This window comes from Ornithorhynchus anatinus, chromosome 1, assembly GCF_004115215.2.
Source record: "Ornithorhynchus anatinus isolate Pmale09 chromosome 1, mOrnAna1.pri.v4, whole genome shotgun sequence".
Lineage (NCBI taxonomy): Eukaryota > Metazoa > Chordata > Mammalia > Monotremata > Ornithorhynchidae > Ornithorhynchus > Ornithorhynchus anatinus.
The window spans coordinates 715257-731774 of NC_041728.1; the positions used below are offsets into that span (position 1 = coordinate 715257).

Genomic DNA, 16518 nt, shown 5'->3' on the forward strand with positions numbered 1-16518 from the left:
AAAATCAGACCACCTTTGGTATTAGCGGAAAGGACGTGGTGGAAGGAAAGCTTCTGTGGCAAAAGGAAGAGTCCCAGAAATAATCCCTTGAATCTGTAGAATGCCGTTTCCCATCCTTTTACCTCATTTTGTTCCAGTAGCCACCCGAAGTAGGGAGAGGCAGAGGCGAAATGGAGACCTCTGGGCCGGTAAGACCCGGGCAGAGAGCACACTTGGGTTTGCCCGGGACCCACTGGGCTTCCTTGGCCCCCGGCCCACCGGAACCGTCCCCTGGCCCCCGACGACGACACTGATATCCCTCCGGCTTCCTGCCCTCCGGGTGGACCGCCGATTGGAATTAGGGCAGCTTCCTCCCCGAACGGACCCTGATGCTTGTCATTTTTTGGCAACGTTTGGGTCGGGTTCAAAGTCTCGGGAAGCTGGGTTAGCCGGGCCGGCGGGCTCGCTCAAGGAGTGGGAACCGAGGGCAGAGACCCTGCCCTCTGGTCTCTGCCACCTCGGGAGCGGCGCTTCTGGGATTCCTAAGTGGCCCGGCTCACATTTCTAAAGGCATTCCTGGCCTTGATCCGGGCTACAACCCCTTTGGCCAAAATCATGATCAAGTTTAATACATCTGAGTTCCCCGGAAATAACGATCGTGTCTTTCCTTTTGTAACATAGCTCGCAGTCTAGTTTCAGATAACTTTAAGCCCTGCTTGCGGGCCGGCAGAGAGCGTGGGAGGCCTGGGTCCCTGCCGTCCCGGCCGGGCCTGAAGCTGGCTAACGTAGACCAAGACCGCCCAGGAGTTGCACACCCGCTGCCTATCTGCCCACCTGTTAGCTCGTTACTCCCGTTGCCCAAGATGGCGGGCGCCAGAGTGCCATTGACATGGGGCGAGCAGTAGCCCCGTGAAGCAGCGTGGCTTTAGTAGTTAGAGCATGAGCCCGGGAGTCAGAAGGATCTGGATTCTGTTCTCAGCTCTGCCACGTCTGCAGTGTGACTTTGGACAAGTCACTTCACTTCTATGGGCCTCAGCTACCTTATCTGTAAAATGAGAATTAAGAGCGTGACCCGCCTGTGGGGCAGAGACTGATTAGCTCGTGTCTACCCAAGTGCTTAGAACAGCGCTCGGCACATAGTGCTTAACGAGCACGATAATTATCATCGGCCCTACTGTCAGTGACTCCGTGCGGGCTCGGGGACCCGAAGTGGCAGACCGAGGCCCGGCTGTCGGACCCGACGAGAGAGTCTCGTCGTCCTCGTCGGCAGGCGGCCCACGCTCAGATCCTCTCGACCGAGAGGGTGAATCGTCATCTTTGTATTTAACGCTCATTTTCCTGAAGACCCAAGTGTGGAGAGTGGCGTTCTGAAAGTTCTGTGTTTTGTTTTTAAGGTTTACAGCCAGGCCACTGGTGGAAACTATATTTGAGAGGGGAATGGCCACTTGTTTTGCTTATGGGCAAACGGGCAGTGGAAAAACCCATGTAAGTTGCACTGCAGCCTAAAGCTATTCCAGTTGCTCCTTTCCAGACACCATCCTCACAACCTTCTCCATTCTTTTTCACGTAGACCATGGGTGGTGACTTTTCTGGCAAGAACCAGGATTGTTCTAAAGGAATTTACGCCCTAGCAGGTAACTCCTCGGAGGCCCTCTCCCCTTTCGATACCTTTTTCTGTTTGGGCGGAGGGTTTTCCGGCGGGGGGGTTTAGAGGCCCGGGGGAGCACCGCAGCGCGTTAGCCATTTCTGTGGCTTGTCCGATTCCCACCCGTGTATTCGCTCAGTCAATCAGTGGTACTTCCTGAGCGCTTACTGAGTGTTTGGGAGGGTACAGTGCAGCAGAATTAGCGGACAGGTGGTGGGAAAAGCGACACGTGCCTCTGACGCAAAGGCCGGGACCTCCTCCCGGGGGAACAGCGGGCAGGCCTCCTCGCTCCCCTCCGGGCCGGCTGAGTCCACCTCACTACGGGTGCCGTGGCCAGTGCCGAGTTCTGGGAGGGGGAAAGAGAGGGTTGGATGATCTGCGTTAGGGAGGATGGCACTTGTCGGCCACCTTCGGGAGGTTTCTGCTGGTTAAAGAACGAATATTGACTTCATTTGAAATTTGGTTCACAGCTCGTGATGTCTTTTTAATGTTAAAGAAGCCAAACTACAAGAAGCTGGAACTTCAAGTTTACGCGACATTTTTTGAAATTTATAGCGGTAAGGTAAGGGCAGACTTGGTAGTTATCCGGGAACCGCCTGGCGGACGTCGGAACGGGAGACGCGAGCCGCCTCTCAGACCCGCAGAGCCCGTCGGTGCCTTTGCGACCGAGCCAGTTGACGCCCGCTGCCTCCACTTCCCTTTCCCTTTTCCGCCACCTTCTCGCTGGCAGCTCGGTTGCTAAGTCGGTGCGATCTGCTCTGTCTCAGGTGTTTGACTTGCTAAACAGGAAGACCAAACTACGAGTGTTGGAGGATGGCAAGCAGCAAGTCCAGGTGGTGGGCTTGCAGGAGCGGGAGGTCAGATGCGTTGAAGATGTTCTGAAGCTCATTGAGATAGGCAACAGCTGCAGGTATCTCCTTACTCCCTGTGAGCCAAGTCGGGGCCACCGGGCGCCTTCTCAGGGACCGGTCCGAAGGTGCCGTACCGGGACGTGGCAACCCGGATTCAGCCGGAGGGTTTGGTTTCTTGGGCTTTTAGGGGCGGGTCACTGGAGAAGAACTCAGCTCTCCCGGAGCGTATTAAGAATCTCACACCTTAGTCCCCACACTGTGCTTGCGGGACTTTCCTTCATTCAGTCCTCTTTATTGAGCGCTCACCGTGTGCAGAGCACTGTATTTCTTCCGACTCCGTTTCGTGTCACCCCCGACGGGTGCACGTTGTCCAGAGGAAGTTCTCGGGCACCAAGAAAGACAACCGGGCGCTAGGCGGCAGGGAGAGAAGATGCTAATTCACCCTACCCGGACCCTGCTCCCCTTTCTCCCCAGTCAACCAGGTTACCGTTGAGGTGGTTTTCTGTGTGGCTCTCTTGGTGTCGGTATCGTGCCTCTGGGCTCTCTGAACCGTTTCCAGGGGGTGATTGCAATCCTGACTGTGTAGCGTTGTAGAGCGGTCGGGAACTCAAGCAGGTTTTGGAAAGATTTCTCTTGCGGTTCAGATCAGGCTCTTGAGAGAGTACCAGGGAAAGACGATTTTAAACACTGCTCAGAGAGCCTAGGGTAGCGATTTCAGGAAGAGCTTCCGTTTCTAAGTGGGAAAGCCATCCCATTCCCTGCTTGGATTTTTTTTTTTTTTTCCTTTCTGACTCGAGGATGGAAATGGGCAAATCCTGAAATATGAGTAAGTCCCAGGAGGGAGACGAAAGCATTGCTCGGCAGACTCGAGGGCGACGTCTCCGGCAGCTTCCTCTTCAGCTGCTTCTCTATAAATGACCGCTCCGGGGCCTCAGCTGACTCCCCTGCCCGGCCTGCCCTCCGGCCACGCCCTGGCTTTCGTTCAGTCGGCTCCCCCGCGCTTTGCTCACGACCCTTTCCTGCCTCCGGCCGACATTGTCACTGGGGGTTATGGAGCGCTTGCTGAGGAGACCGGGCCGGGAGGCCTTCCTCACTCCGCCGTACCAAACCGCAGCCCCCCGGAGAGCCACTTGGTCCCGAAGACCTTCCCTGGAGCGATACCTTGCTGGGCACCTCCGCCTGCCGATAAATTCATTCGTTCGGTCGTATTTATTGAGCGCTTTCTGTAAGCGAAACACCATACTGAGCGCTTGGGGGAATCCAATGTAACAACAGACCTATTCCCTGCCCACACGTTTGTGCGTTTTCCTCTTTTCGTTGTTGCCCTTTCTAGCTTTTCCCTGGGGCTTAATGGTCCCTTCTCTGCCCGCTCTCCCCATCAGATTGTCAGCTCCCTGGAGGGGTGGGAATGGGGCTGGAACCGCCCCGGGATGGTGGCGGGTCTACTGGCACTTGGTACGGTCTGTCGTGATGGACGCTGGGGCTACTCCTCCCGTTTTAGGACGTCTGGGCAGACCTCTGCCAACGCGCACTCGTCTCGGAGCCACGCGGTGTTCCAGATCATCCTCCGACGGAAAGGAAAGCTGCACGGCAAGTTTTCCCTCATCGACCTGGCCGGGAACGAGAGGGGAGCCGACACATCCAGCGCAGACAGGCAAACGCGGCTCGAAGGTGCCGAAATCAACAAGAGCCTCTTGGCACTCAAGGTGAGCGGAGGGGAGAGCGCCCTGTTCTTGGCCCGACCCGGCAGCGGGCCTGAGCTCCCAGCGACGTCCCGGGAGAACCGTCTCGGAGCCTCCGGACCCCCAGATGGGCGGCGGGAATGGGAAGCCAAACTGAGGGCTCAGTCCGGGGCCACTGGGTGTGACCGTGGTGCTCCTGAGCCGGGAACACTGGGTGTGGGCGGGTCTGCCTGGCACCGCACGTCAGGAAGGGCAGAGCAGAGCTCTTCAGGGTAAGGGTAGCCCAGGGCAGGGCCGTCCTGCGGTGCCCAGCCGGGGAGTGGCCTCCCGGAAGAGAGAGACCGAACGCATCGGGACACTTGATGGTGGAGAGCACAAGGTGCGGAAAAGCCGGGATTGAAGCGTATGTGAGAAGCAGCTTGCTTACTGGAAAGAGCACTGGGGTGGGATTCAGAAGGATCTGGGTTCTAATTCCAGCTCCTGCGTCACCTTGGGCAGGTCACTTCTCTGGGCCTCAGTTCCCTCATCTACAAAATAGGGCTAAAGACCGTGAGCCTTACGTGGGATACGTGGACTGTGTCCAGCCTGGTTAGCCTGTCTCTACCCCAGTGTTTAGAACAGTGGCTGGCACGTCGTAGGAGCTTAACAAATATCATAATCATTAAGTACCGTTTAAAAAAGGATCTAGGGGAGAGCGCCGATTTGTTCTTCTTCCCCAGTCCCCCAAAAGCAGAATGAGGAGGGTCCACTGAAGCGTCAGGGTAGCGGGTTCAGAACATCGAAAGACACACTTTGGCATAAAAGTAAGTTATGTGTGTGGAATCGGCTCCCTCAGGAAGGTAGGGAGTGGGGCCCGGCGGGGACAGAAACTCAGCGATAGGCTCGAAGGAGATTTGGGGAAAAGCGCGTGTGAGTAGGTCATAATGGGTTACTAGAAGGGGAGTCGGAGGTGTTGGAGGGTCCATACTAGCTGGGTCACTTGGGGAGGGTCAGGGTGTTGAGCGGTCCAACCCTGACCTGGAGGATGGCTATGTAGGAAGGCAGGCAGGCAGCGCATGGTTCCTCGCAAGTGTCCAGGTGCCACTCTCAGAGACGGAGTCCTGGGGCAGGAGGACAGAGTCAGGTACGGTAACACCGTGGCCTTATGTTTATGAACTGCACTTGTCCCCTGGGGTCTCCGCAGATAGGCAACCCGAGCCTAATCCTAGTCTCAGCCGTTGGCGATCACGGTCTCTGAGGGGGAAGTGTAACGACGGAACACTCGCCAGAGAGAGCGAACCCCGCAGAAGCCCCTGGACGGTGCCTGCAGTCCAGCACGGGGTCAGTCTGGTGCCTGAGGAAGCTTGGCTTCCGCCAAGAGGTGGCTGACCCGTGGTCTGAAAGACCCCGTGAGGCGCCAGGTAACCTCTGCAGACGCCGGGGCAGCTGCTGGGGCTCCCGGCGCAGGCCAGCCGTCGGCATCCCCGGGGAATTGAAGTAGATAGAGCCTCTAGCGTGTCGGGCCTCGACGCGGAGATGCGGGGCAGAACTCCGGGTGGGCGCTCCTTGGCCCTTCGGCACACGATACTGGTGGGGATGGGACAGAAACCCCCAGGTGCGTCCCCTCCAGAAACCCCCCAGCCGGCTCTCTCCCCCCGGCGGGCCAGAAGCGGGCGTGCCTCCGGGAACATGGCAGAGGCGGCTTTGGCTTACCCAGTGGGGCAGATGGGCGGATGGACCAGAAAGCCCGAGGGTGACGTCTGTTCCAAACTTCCAGGCTTAGAGGTTGCCGGTATCTGAGAGTTCCCGATTGCCTTGGGCCCGGCGATTCGAGGTCGGGTAGGCTGGCCGGGGCTAGCAGAGCCAGCCGGGTCCTCTCCGGCCTGACGCTGGGGCGTCGTGTCCATCGTCCGCCTGAGGCCTCGGCTCCGCTGTCCGGTGCCGTCGCCTGCTTCCGCGACTACGGTGGGACTCTGCCGGTGGGACTCGGCCGTCAGCGCCAAGGGACCCGTCCTCGCCCCCGGTGACGGTTCCCCGCTTGGCCGAGGCCTTGGCCGAAGCTCTTGCCTGCTCTCGACTTGTGTCTTGCCTTCTCGGTTTTCAGGAGTGCATCAGAGCCTTGGGCCGAAACAAACCTCACACTCCCTTCAGAGCGAGCAAGCTCACTCAGGTGCTACGAGATTCCTTCATAGGTGAAAACTCCCGCACGTGCATGGTAAGTGGTCGGTCTTGGGGCCGCTCACATCGGGGTGCTGCCTCGCCAGGCGCGGGCCTGTCAGACCCGATCCGTCCTTTGGACGGCATCGCCGTCTTCGCCCGGGTTTATCTAGTCCCTGGTAGACTGGATTCTCAGGGACCCGACGGTAGAGGGCAGAAGCAGACGGGGTTCGTGCCGTCTGATAGGGGAGGGGGGCCGGCACAGATGGAAGACCTACAGGGGAGCAAGAAAGAAAACAGACCCTACGCCGGTAATGGCAGAAGTCAGAGACGCCTATGAGTGAAGGGCCGGCGGGTGGCCCGCGACCGGTGCGGGGTGGCCGGGGCTGGGGTGACCCGCTTAGGAAGTGAGCCTTAGTCGGGGGAGACCCTCCAGAGGAGCCGTTTCTAGGCGGGCCTCCAAAGTGGGGGGACCACGGTCTGGCAGACTTGAGCGGGGAGCGGAGGGCAAGGCGGCCCCAGCGGGCCGGCGGCCTGACCGTTGAGTACGGACTACGCTTTGGAGGAGCAGGGAGTTCGTGCTGGAATGGAGCAGGGGAGGGAAGAGGGAAGGAGAAGAAAGCCGACAGAGGAGAGGCCGGAACGACCGGGGGTGTTCAGAGTCAGGCGGCGCCCAGAAGCGCTCTCTCGTTTTGACTGAAAATACCAGAGACTCCTTGGGAAGGAGCAGTGGATGGACTGGGTTGTGAGCTCCTCGCAGGCAGCCCGAATTCCCGCCGGCCCGGCCCTCCCTTCACCCTCTGAAGCGGCGAGGCCCTCGGCTGGTTGCCGCCCTGCGGTCGGCTAGCCCCCGCTCTTCTCGGAGCGCGTCGGGATCTCGAATGGCCAGCCGTCCAACAGCGGGGATACTGAGGCTCTGTTAATAGCGGGGATCGTGGCGGCTTACTCTGCTCTGTGCTCCTAAGTGCTTAGCCCAGTGCCCTTCCGGGCACCCATTAAACGCCCGATAAATACCATCCTTCGATTATCCGATCGCATTCCTCGGAAATAACGGAGCGGCTAGTAACGCGGCAGTTCAGTTAAGCTCATCTCTAGACCGTAAGCTTATTGGGGGCAGGGTACGTGTCTGTTAAATTGTTGTGTCGTCCTCTCCCAAGCCCTCAGTACGGTGCCCTGCACACAGTAAGCTCTCGATAGGTACGAGTGATTTGATGGATTCACTTCGTCTCAAACTGGCCCCGGGGCCGCCGCCTCCTTACATTCGCCACTTGTTATGGCTTTTTCAAGTTGGCGCTCCCAGAACGGGGAAACAGGAAGCCCTGTGACAGCACCGAGTGTGGGAGCGGGGGATGGCTTGGGGTGGGTAGGCCCCGCATTCGTTGGACTCGATTCGTCGCTCTTCACGTTTTAACCACATCTCCCATTACTCACCTGTCATTAGGCTTGCGGCAGGCGGGCCTGGCTTTCCTGATTCTCCCGCTCTGTTTTCCTCCAGATCGCTACCATCTCTCCTGGAATGGCATCATGTGAAAATACTCTAAATACCCTAAGATACGCAAATAGGTACTGCACGGGGCTTTTTCCTTTTTCATTTTGAGGCTTGGGGCGGGACCGGTCCGTGGAGGAGTTGGCCGTACACACCCTTGCCGTTCCTCCTCAGGGTTGACAGGCCCCCGTTTCCAGGTCTCTAAAAATCACTTGGACCGAGCGGTGAAGAGCCCGGCCTGGAGCGGGGGCGCGAGCCGGGTTGCGGATCCCGGGTCGGGCCGGGGTTTGGAGGTGTCCGTCCAAGCCCCCCCAAGCTTCGGCTCCTGCTTCCCTCACCTGGATTCTGGAGGGGGAGGTCGGAGCCAGTCCAGGCTACCAGAGCCCCTCATCAAAAACCCCGAGCACTGGGCCTCCCGGACCCTCGGGTCCGAGGTCTCGGTGTGGGGCGTCCAGATGACGCCAGCCACCAGGGTTTGCTCTGTCCCGCGGGCATGGTCTGTGATGAGCCCCCGGGTGATGGTGGCGGTGATGCTGGGATTACTGCACTAGGAGGAGCTTGGTCTTCCCTCCTTCCATTTCCACTGTCGGCGCTCACAGGGCAGCTCCGCCACGGCCCAGCCGGGAAGCGCCCGGGGAGGCGCTCTCAGACTCTCAGTGCCCGGAGAAGCAGCGTGGCCTAGGGGCGAGAGCACAGGCTTGGGAGTCAGAGGACGTGGGTTCTGATCCCCGCTCTGCCGCTGTGTGACCTTGGGCGAGTCACTTCACTTCTCTGTGCCTCAGTTACTTCAGATAAGGATTAAGACTGTAAGCCCATGTGGGACAGGGACTGTCCAACCTTGCACCTACCCCAGCGCTCAGAACGGTGCCTGTCACCTAGGAAGCGTTTAACAGAGAACATTATTGTTGTTGTTATCATTATCCATCCCGGTGGAGGTGGGGCCCCGGGCCGGCGGATTGATAGACGGGCTTGGTCAGGCTTCAGAATTGCAAGTATTGGGGTCGTGTAGGCTCGTGGATTTGGCGGTGGGTACCGGGCACCCCGGCCCTTTTGGCCAGGCTGTCGTGTTGTGCGGCCCCGGCCGGGTCTGCCCGGCCCAAGCGGGGCAGGGGATCGAGCGACCGAGTGGCAGATGGGCCCTGTGGAGACGTCCGGAGTGGACGGCTGGCCTGGAGCCAGTCGCCCGGGGGCGGTGCCGCTCCTCCTGGGCTGCCCCTCCTCCTCCTTCCCCTTCCCCTCCCCTCCCTCGGGCTGGGCAGCATTGAGGAATTGAAAGGGACAAGCCTCGGGTTTCCTACCTTCTCCGTTATAAAAACCTCGCTGTGGTGAATGCTGTTTGCACTACTGCCTTTACAAGAGCATTTTCTTTTAATTTGCTGCCGTCTCGGTGCTGCAGAGTAAAGGAGTTTGGAATTAGTCCTTCCGACATTCCCTTCTCCCAGGGGGGCGGCAGCCGCTCCGACCTCTCTCCCTCCTATGAATGTGACGACTTTCCTCCTTCGATGGCCAGGTCCTCCTCCGTTCTCTCTGTTCACGTGCTCCTTTCTGTTTGTTCGTCGGACTGCACCGTCTCAGACGCGCTCATCGACTCCCCCCCGGCCTCTGCGGTCCCCCCCGCCCCTTCCCTGTCTCTCCCCCACCCCCGCAGCAGAGGCCGTGGCGCTGCATGGGCCTCCTCTCCCAGAATGTGACGCTCGTTCATTTCCTTAACCCCTGGCTCCAGAGTCTGGCTTGCTCGATCCCTCCATCCATCCGTCTCCCCTCCCGTGCGGTCCCCGGTCCCCGCCCTCCGTCCGTCCCGTCGGGGAAATGGGTGATGTCACCTCTGTTAACTAGGCTGGGTCCGGCTCATCTGCGACCAGAGGCCAAGTGGTGACCGAAAGCCATCCGCTCTTATTGTGCACGAACGTTCTTGGGGTGTGGAGGCCCAATTTCTCCTCATGATAGTATAACTTTACCCTTGGCAAGAAAAATACCAGTGGTCTGACAGTCTCACAAAGTGGATATTTTCAAGATAATACCTAAAAAAAAAAAAAGATTTCCAAACTTTTTTTTTTTTTGCGGTTCCCTCTCGTGCCCATTCACTGGCAAAATATCATCATCCCGTTGCTTTAAATGCACATTTTTCCTTACCAAAAGTCCCGACTACCTGTTATAATCGCTAGGCCAGATGAGCCTGTACAGTGGGTGTCCGGCCTGCAGATGACAGGTGGTCCCACCCAGATTCGTTTTAGCCGGTCCGGTTTTCTCCCAGTGGAAGAGTCCATCTGCTCTTTGATTATCACTTCGTTGAGGGGAGCGGAATTAGGGGAGACGATATCGTCTCCGGCCGAGTATCCACTTGCGGTTCAGGTGGCTTACGGGGAGTCTGGGCTTTTCCGAGAGCCGACGGGCCGGCCGCGTCCCGTGCCGCTCTCCCGGGCCCCCGAAGCCGGAGCGGGAGGAGGTGACATCGCCCTTCCCCCCCGGGGGGACCGACTCCCCTCGGTGGCCGACGGCGCTCGGATCGCGTCTCGCCGGTTCGCCGGCCCCTCCAGACCGACGGTGAGACCGGCCTCTCTGACTCGTAGAGTGAAAGAACTGACCGTGGACCCGACGGCGGCTGGGGACGTGCGGCCGGTTCTGCACCATTCGCCCAATCAGATTGACGACCTGGAGTCGCAGTGGGGCGTGGGGAGTTCCCCTCAGAGAGACGACCTCAAACTCCTGTGTGAGCAGAACGTGAGTCGAGTCGGGTCGCGGGCCCGCGGGCGCCGGGGTGGGCTTCCCTCGCCAGGGCCTCCGGGGGCCTTTAGCCGGCTGCCGTGGGATCGGGCAGGTAGACGGCCGCTCCCACCGCCGAGGAAGAGGAGGATGTTTCGGGAGGCGAGTCTGTTGCCAGTGATTCTTCCCAGTAGCTGAGCCTGCGCCTTGGTTTAGGGGGATGATGGAGCAGGGCAGAGCGAGGAGGGGGCTTGGTTTCTCTCCGCCGCCCCTTGCCAGCCCCTTGCTAGCTTCCTTCTCTCTTTGGTGGAGACGTCTGATTTTGTAGATGCTCGGCCTTTTCTATCCTAGGGCCAGTCAGTCGTATTTATTGAGCGCTTTCGGCGTGCAGAGCACTGTACTGCGCTTTTGGGGGACTACATACAACAATATAACCGACGCACACCCTGCCCACGGTGACCTTCCAGTCTAGAGACGAGCTTCCCCGATGGGAAGGAGGCTGGCGAGAAGCCTTCTGCGTCGTCGCCGCCTCTCCTTTGCCGCCCTGTCGTCACCCCGTCCCCCTTCCTGCCTATCCAGAAGAAGCCGGATGCCCCCGAGACCTGGACCCCCTACGCAGCTCTAGGTTCAGGAGTGGGGTTTGGCCGAGGGGCGGTGGGGGATGCGTGCGAGATTGAAACTTGAAACAGCCCTCTGGTGAGCGGTAACCAGCTGGGTGTATGGTATCTGGAATAGTATGAGTCCTGGAGACATGGCTCCTTGACTGTGCCTTGTTGTGCTAAAACACAAGAGCGGGGATTGTGGAAGGGCACGGGTCAAAGTCCTACATTTACCCCCCGCCCCGCTTCAGCTCTAGGCCTTCCTGATCGCCTCTGCGTGGGCTCGGTTACCGAGGCCAGCGCTTCACAACACATCTTGCCTTTGTTCTCTGGTCTTCTGAAAGACTTAGCTGAAAACAAGATGAAGCTACTCCTCGATCTAATCAGGAGCCCTGGCCCTGCCGTTGGGTGGGGTTTAACAGAAACAGAAATGCGGGGAGCCGAAAGGAGCTCATATTTCCAAAGCCCGGCAGGAGCCGAGTGCCGGGTCTTGGTTTCGAGTAGCAGAGCAGAGACCCAGTGAGGCGTCGCAACTGTCGAGGGCGAACCCAAAATGAGAGTCTCCGATGCCGCCTCCCATTGGCAGCTGCCCGCAGGGGCGGGGGGGAATCCCGCCGCGGCGGGGTCAAGCTGTCGGCGACCTTCCGACGGGAAACGAGCGACTGGTCTCTGCCCGTCCCCGTGAGTTTGAGTCAGGACTCCGAGAGCAAACCTTTCCTTTTCCTGGCAGCGTGGAGGAGTGGATGGGAACGGGCCTGGGGATCAGAAGTTCGTGGATTCTGATTCCAGCCCTGCCACTTGCCCGCCGTGTGACCTGGGGCAGGTGACTTGACTTTTCTGCGCCTCGGTTACCTCATCTTTAAAGTGGGGATTAAGACCGTGCGGGGCAGGGAGCCTTCTACCCGATTTCCTTGTATCCACCCCAGTGCTCAAGGTAGTGCCTGGTACACAGTGAGCGCTTAACAAATCATTAATTATTATTATAGCGTCGAAGACAAACTTCGTGGACTCTACGTTTTATCAGAACGGCGTTGCATCCCAACAGAGTCAGATAGGGGCGGGGAGGTTTGTGACTCATCTTTACAGACGGAACAAACCGCGATATTCGGCTTCACAGTGAGAAAACATTTATCATCATACAGAAAAAACATCGATGGTAGAGGATCCTGCTTCTGTTAAGCCCTCAACCCAGGGACGAGGAGATCTCGGACACCATTTAAGCCCTCGACCCAGGGGCATTTAGAATTTCCTTCTGAGGGACGATCGGTCCCATTTGGTATGGAGTCCGAGTTCAGGCTAAAGACCGGTCCGAGGGTCCTCAGCGAAAAGGTCCTCTGCCCGGGTTGTCTCTGCCCTCCCTTTGGAGGACAGCGAGCAGCCAAGTGTGGGCTGAGACCAGCGCGGGCGTTCCCGTCCCGACGGCATCGGGAATCCCAGTGCCCGTCCTCCCATCGGAAGGTCCCCTCTGCCAGGGCTGTCTCAGTTGTCCTTCTGGATAACAGCAAGCAGCTGTTTCTCCCCCCCCCCCCCCCCCCCCAGCCTTTATACTAGGCTTGAGAGCTTCTTCCACGTATTGGCCTCACCGAGGCGGTTGACTGGCATAATTACCTTTGCTAGTGAAGACCGGCTCCACTCTGAGCAATCCGGCGTCTAGTTCAATCAGAAAGCACAATTCAGGATAAATCCAAGAGGATAAGCAGCGGTAACTCCTTGGGATGGGGTGTCGCTTCATCTTGTTTTCAGCTACTCTTTTCAGAAGGCGTGAGCTCCCTAAAATCTCCCCTGCTCCCCCTCAGTCCCTCCCCCTTCTGGCCCCCTCTTCAACCCTCCCATCCTTCCAGCACTATCTCTAGAGATCTCCTGCCTCCTCTCAAAATCCACTCCCTCCGCCTGTGCGTCCGACCCCATCCTTTCACACTTTATCAAAACTCTCGTCCCCTCCCTGACAGCCATTTTCAACTGTTCACTCTCCAGCGGCTTCTTCCCCTCCGCTTTCCAACGTGCCCATCCTTAAAAAAATCCCTCCCTTGACCCCCGGGTTCTCTCCAGTTATCACCCCATCTCCCTCCTACCGTTCCTTTCCAAGCTCCTTGAGCGAGTCGCCTACGCTCACTGTCTGAAGTTCCTCTCTTCCAGTTCTCCCCTTGATTTCCCCGCACCCCCCGCCCCAATCTGGCTTCTGTCCCCTTCACTTCACAGAAACGTCCCTCTCAGAGGTCCCCAGTGATCTCCTTTTTGCCCAATCAGACGGCCTCTATTCCACACGGATCCCCCTTGACCTCTCGGCTGCCTTCGGCACTGTCGACCACCCGCTTCTCCCGGAAACATTATTCAACCTTGGCTTCACCGCCACCGACTCCGCTCCTCTGGGGCCAGCCTTCTCACTCTGCCTCGATCTCGCCTGTCTCGCCGCCGACCCCTGGCCCACGTCCTGCCTCTGGCCCTCCCTCTTCAAATCTGCCAGTCGCTCTTCCCCCACTTCAGAGCCCTACTGAAGGCGCACTTCCTCCGAGAGGCCTTCCCAGACTAAGCCCCGCTTTTCCTCGGCTCCCCCTTTCCGCAACACGACTCACTCCCTTTGCCCTCCCCCCGCTCCCCATCCCACAGCACTTACGTATATATGTATAGTTCTCTAATTCTACTTATTTATACTGATGCCTGTTGTATTGATGTCTGTCCGCCCCCCCCTCCCCTCCAAGACAGTGAGCCCGTTGTGGGCAGGGAGTGTCTCTACTGCTGTGTTGTACTTTCCAAGGGCTTAGTACAGTGCTCTGCACGCAGTAAGCGCTCAGTAAATACGATCGAATAAATTGAATGAATGAACGAACGGTACGCTCTTGCCGTCCTGCCTGCATCATGGCATCAGCCTCCTTGCCGACCTCCCAGCCTCCTTACCGTTCCCCACTCCGGTCCACACTTGACTCTGCTGCCTGGATCATTTTTCTACAAAAACGTGGAGGACACGTCACCCCCCCTCCCCCCCCCCCCCGAAACTCCAGCCGTTGCCCATCCGCCTCCACATCAAAGAGAAACTCCGCACCGTTGAGTGTAAAGCAGTCGATCACCTTGCCCCCCTCCTACCTCGCCTCGCTACTCTCCAACTACAACCCAGCCCACACACTTGGCTCTCTACTGATAAACCTTCCCCCTGTGCTGCCTCGATCTCATCTGTCTCGCCGCCGACCCCTCGCTCACGTCCTCCCTCTGGCCTGGCAGGTCCTCCCTCCTCAAATCCGACAGACAGTTACTTCCCCCACCTTCAAAGCCTTACTGAAGGAATATCTCCGAGGGGGGTCTTCCCTGACTAAGCGCCCCCTTTCCCCTTCTCCCACCCTCTTCTGTCTGCGACCCCCTCACTTGCTCCCTTTGTTCTCCTCCCCCCGCCCTCCCCCAGCCCCACAGCACTTATGTACGTATCTGTAATTTATCTATATTGTCTGTCTCCCCCACTCTAGACAGGCAGGGAATGTGACTGTTATTGCATCGTACTCTCCCAAGCGCTCGGTACACTGTCCCGCGCACGGTAAGTGCTAAATAAATGCGACTGAATGAATCGAATGAAGATCAGCGAACAAAGTGTCGTAAAGCGCTTGCCTCGGTAACCGCGCCCCCCCCCCCCCCCCCCCAGAGTGGGATCGCTTGAGTTGAAAGGGCCGGGCGGGACAGACGCGCTTCCACGGCGGACGGAAGGGTGAGCACTAAGGTAGAAGAACAGCGGCCTCTCCGCTGGGGTACAACCTTGGGATTTTCCTTCAAGGAAGAAGAGGTGTCCCCTCAGTTGTTTACCTTCCACGAAGCGGTGTCTCAGATGGTGGAGATGGAAGAGCAAGTCGTAGAAGATCACAGGGCCGTGTTCCAGGTAGAGTCAGAAGCGGCGTGCTCTTCCCGGGGTCCTTACCTTGAGGTAAGATTGGGTCTCTCCCGAGGGGCGGCGCGGCCTAGTAGAAGAGCACGGAACCGGGAGGCTGGAGACGTAGCTTCTGATCGGGGGCCGCCCCCGTCCGCCCCGTGACCTTGGCGGGGTCCCCCTCGCCGGGCCCCAGGTGGTTCCTCCGAAAACCAGGGATCGATCAGTGGTATTTATTGAGAGCTTAGCATGGGCAGAGCCCAGCCCCAAGTCTGTGGGATCCCTACCCAGCGGGGGCCTACGACCTAGCAGATGAGGTATCTCGCTCTCGCCGCCGCGGCCCCGGACGGTGGGACGGGTCCATCCCCCGACCGCACCGAGGGCCTTGGGAGCGAAGGGAGCGAGCCGTTGGCCCGTTAGGCCGGGCCCCGGCGTCAGCCCCCGGCAGTCGCTGCACGGTCAGTTGTCCCTCGCCTAACCACCGAGGACGTCGGGGGACGGGCGGGAATTAAACCCACCTGACCGCCCCCCTCCGCCTTCACCCTGGATCCTCCCAGGAGTCTATTCGGTGGCTGGAAGATGAGAAAGCGCTGCTGGAGATGACTGAGGAAGTGGACTACGACGTGGACTCGTACGCCACCCAGCTGGAGGCCATCCTTGAACAGAAGATCGAGATCCTGACCGAACTGCGAGGTACGTCCGCCCTGGGCCGTGGGTGCGTGGGCCGAGGGGGCTGCTCCGCCCCGGTCTCAACCACCGGCGGCGTGGAGACGGCCTGGTCTGATGGAAAGATCCCGGGTCTAGGAGTCATCCAAGACCTGCGTGGCTCAGTGGAAAGAGCGCGGGCTTTGGAGTCAGGGCTCATGAGTTCGAATCCCAGCTCCGCCACTTGTCGGCCGTGTGACTGTGGGCGAGTCCCTTAACTTCTCGGCGCCTCAGTTCCCTCATCTGTAAAAGGGGGATTAAGACCGTGAGCCCCACGTGGGACGACCCGATTCCCCTACGTCCACCCCGGCGCTTGGAACGGTGCTCGGCACATAGTAAGCGCTTAACAAATACCAACATCGTTATTAACATTATTACCTGACTTTTAGCCCTGGCTAAAACTCCTTCCTTTCCTTTCTTCCCTCCTTCCCTTCCTTCCTGCACTCTTGTCTGCCGTGCGATCTCAGGCAAGTCACGTAACTCCTCTGTGTCAGTTACCCCGTCAGATGGGAATTAAGACTGCGAGCCCCATGTGGGTCATGGACTGTGTCCAGCCTGACTAGTTTGATATACTCCAGTGCTTAGTATGGTGCCTGGCACAGAGTACCATTAAAAAAAAAAACCAAAAAACCAGGAGCATCGTCTACAGCCCAAAGCCCCACCCCTCTGACCCCGGGGCTGAGACGGGGAGAGGTTCTTTCGGGCCACTCCGGTCCTCGGACCCACCCGTGGCTGGGCGGGCCGCAGGTCCACGGCGACTGGGCTCTCCCGGACACCTCGCGGGGTGGGACGGACCGTTCCCGCGTCGAGTCCCGGAGCCGTAGCGCCCGAGCCGTCGTGGGCTCGCCTCCCTCCCGCTCCGGGGCTTGGACCCCCCCCCCCCGC

General features: G+C 58.9%; 1 protein-coding gene across 5 annotated transcripts in view; it reads left to right on the top strand.

The window, feature by feature from the left end:
- Positions 1-16518, top strand: part of KIF2A (kinesin family member 2A) — a 61053-nt gene that overhangs the window by 43718 nt on the left and 817 nt on the right. For 3 of the 5 annotated variants that reach the window (XM_029064260.1, XM_029064262.1, XM_029064261.1), the window contains exons 10-20: positions 1374-1464; positions 1550-1613; positions 2095-2186; positions 2392-2534; positions 3977-4181; positions 6241-6351; positions 7789-7856; positions 9176-9289; positions 10350-10500; positions 14839-14940; positions 15486-15621. In XM_029064260.1, the coding sequence (XP_028920093.1) occupies positions 1374-1464; positions 1550-1613; positions 2095-2186; positions 2392-2534; positions 3977-4181; positions 6241-6351; positions 7789-7856; positions 9176-9289; positions 10350-10500; positions 14839-14940; positions 15486-15621 (1277 nt within the window). The remainder of the gene's footprint in view (positions 1-1373; positions 1465-1549; positions 1614-2094; positions 2187-2391; positions 2535-3976; positions 4182-6240; positions 6352-7788; positions 7857-9175; positions 9290-10349; positions 10501-14838; positions 14941-15485; positions 15622-16518) is intronic. The other 2 variants (XM_029064263.1, XM_029064264.1) reach the window with 1 other exon arrangement.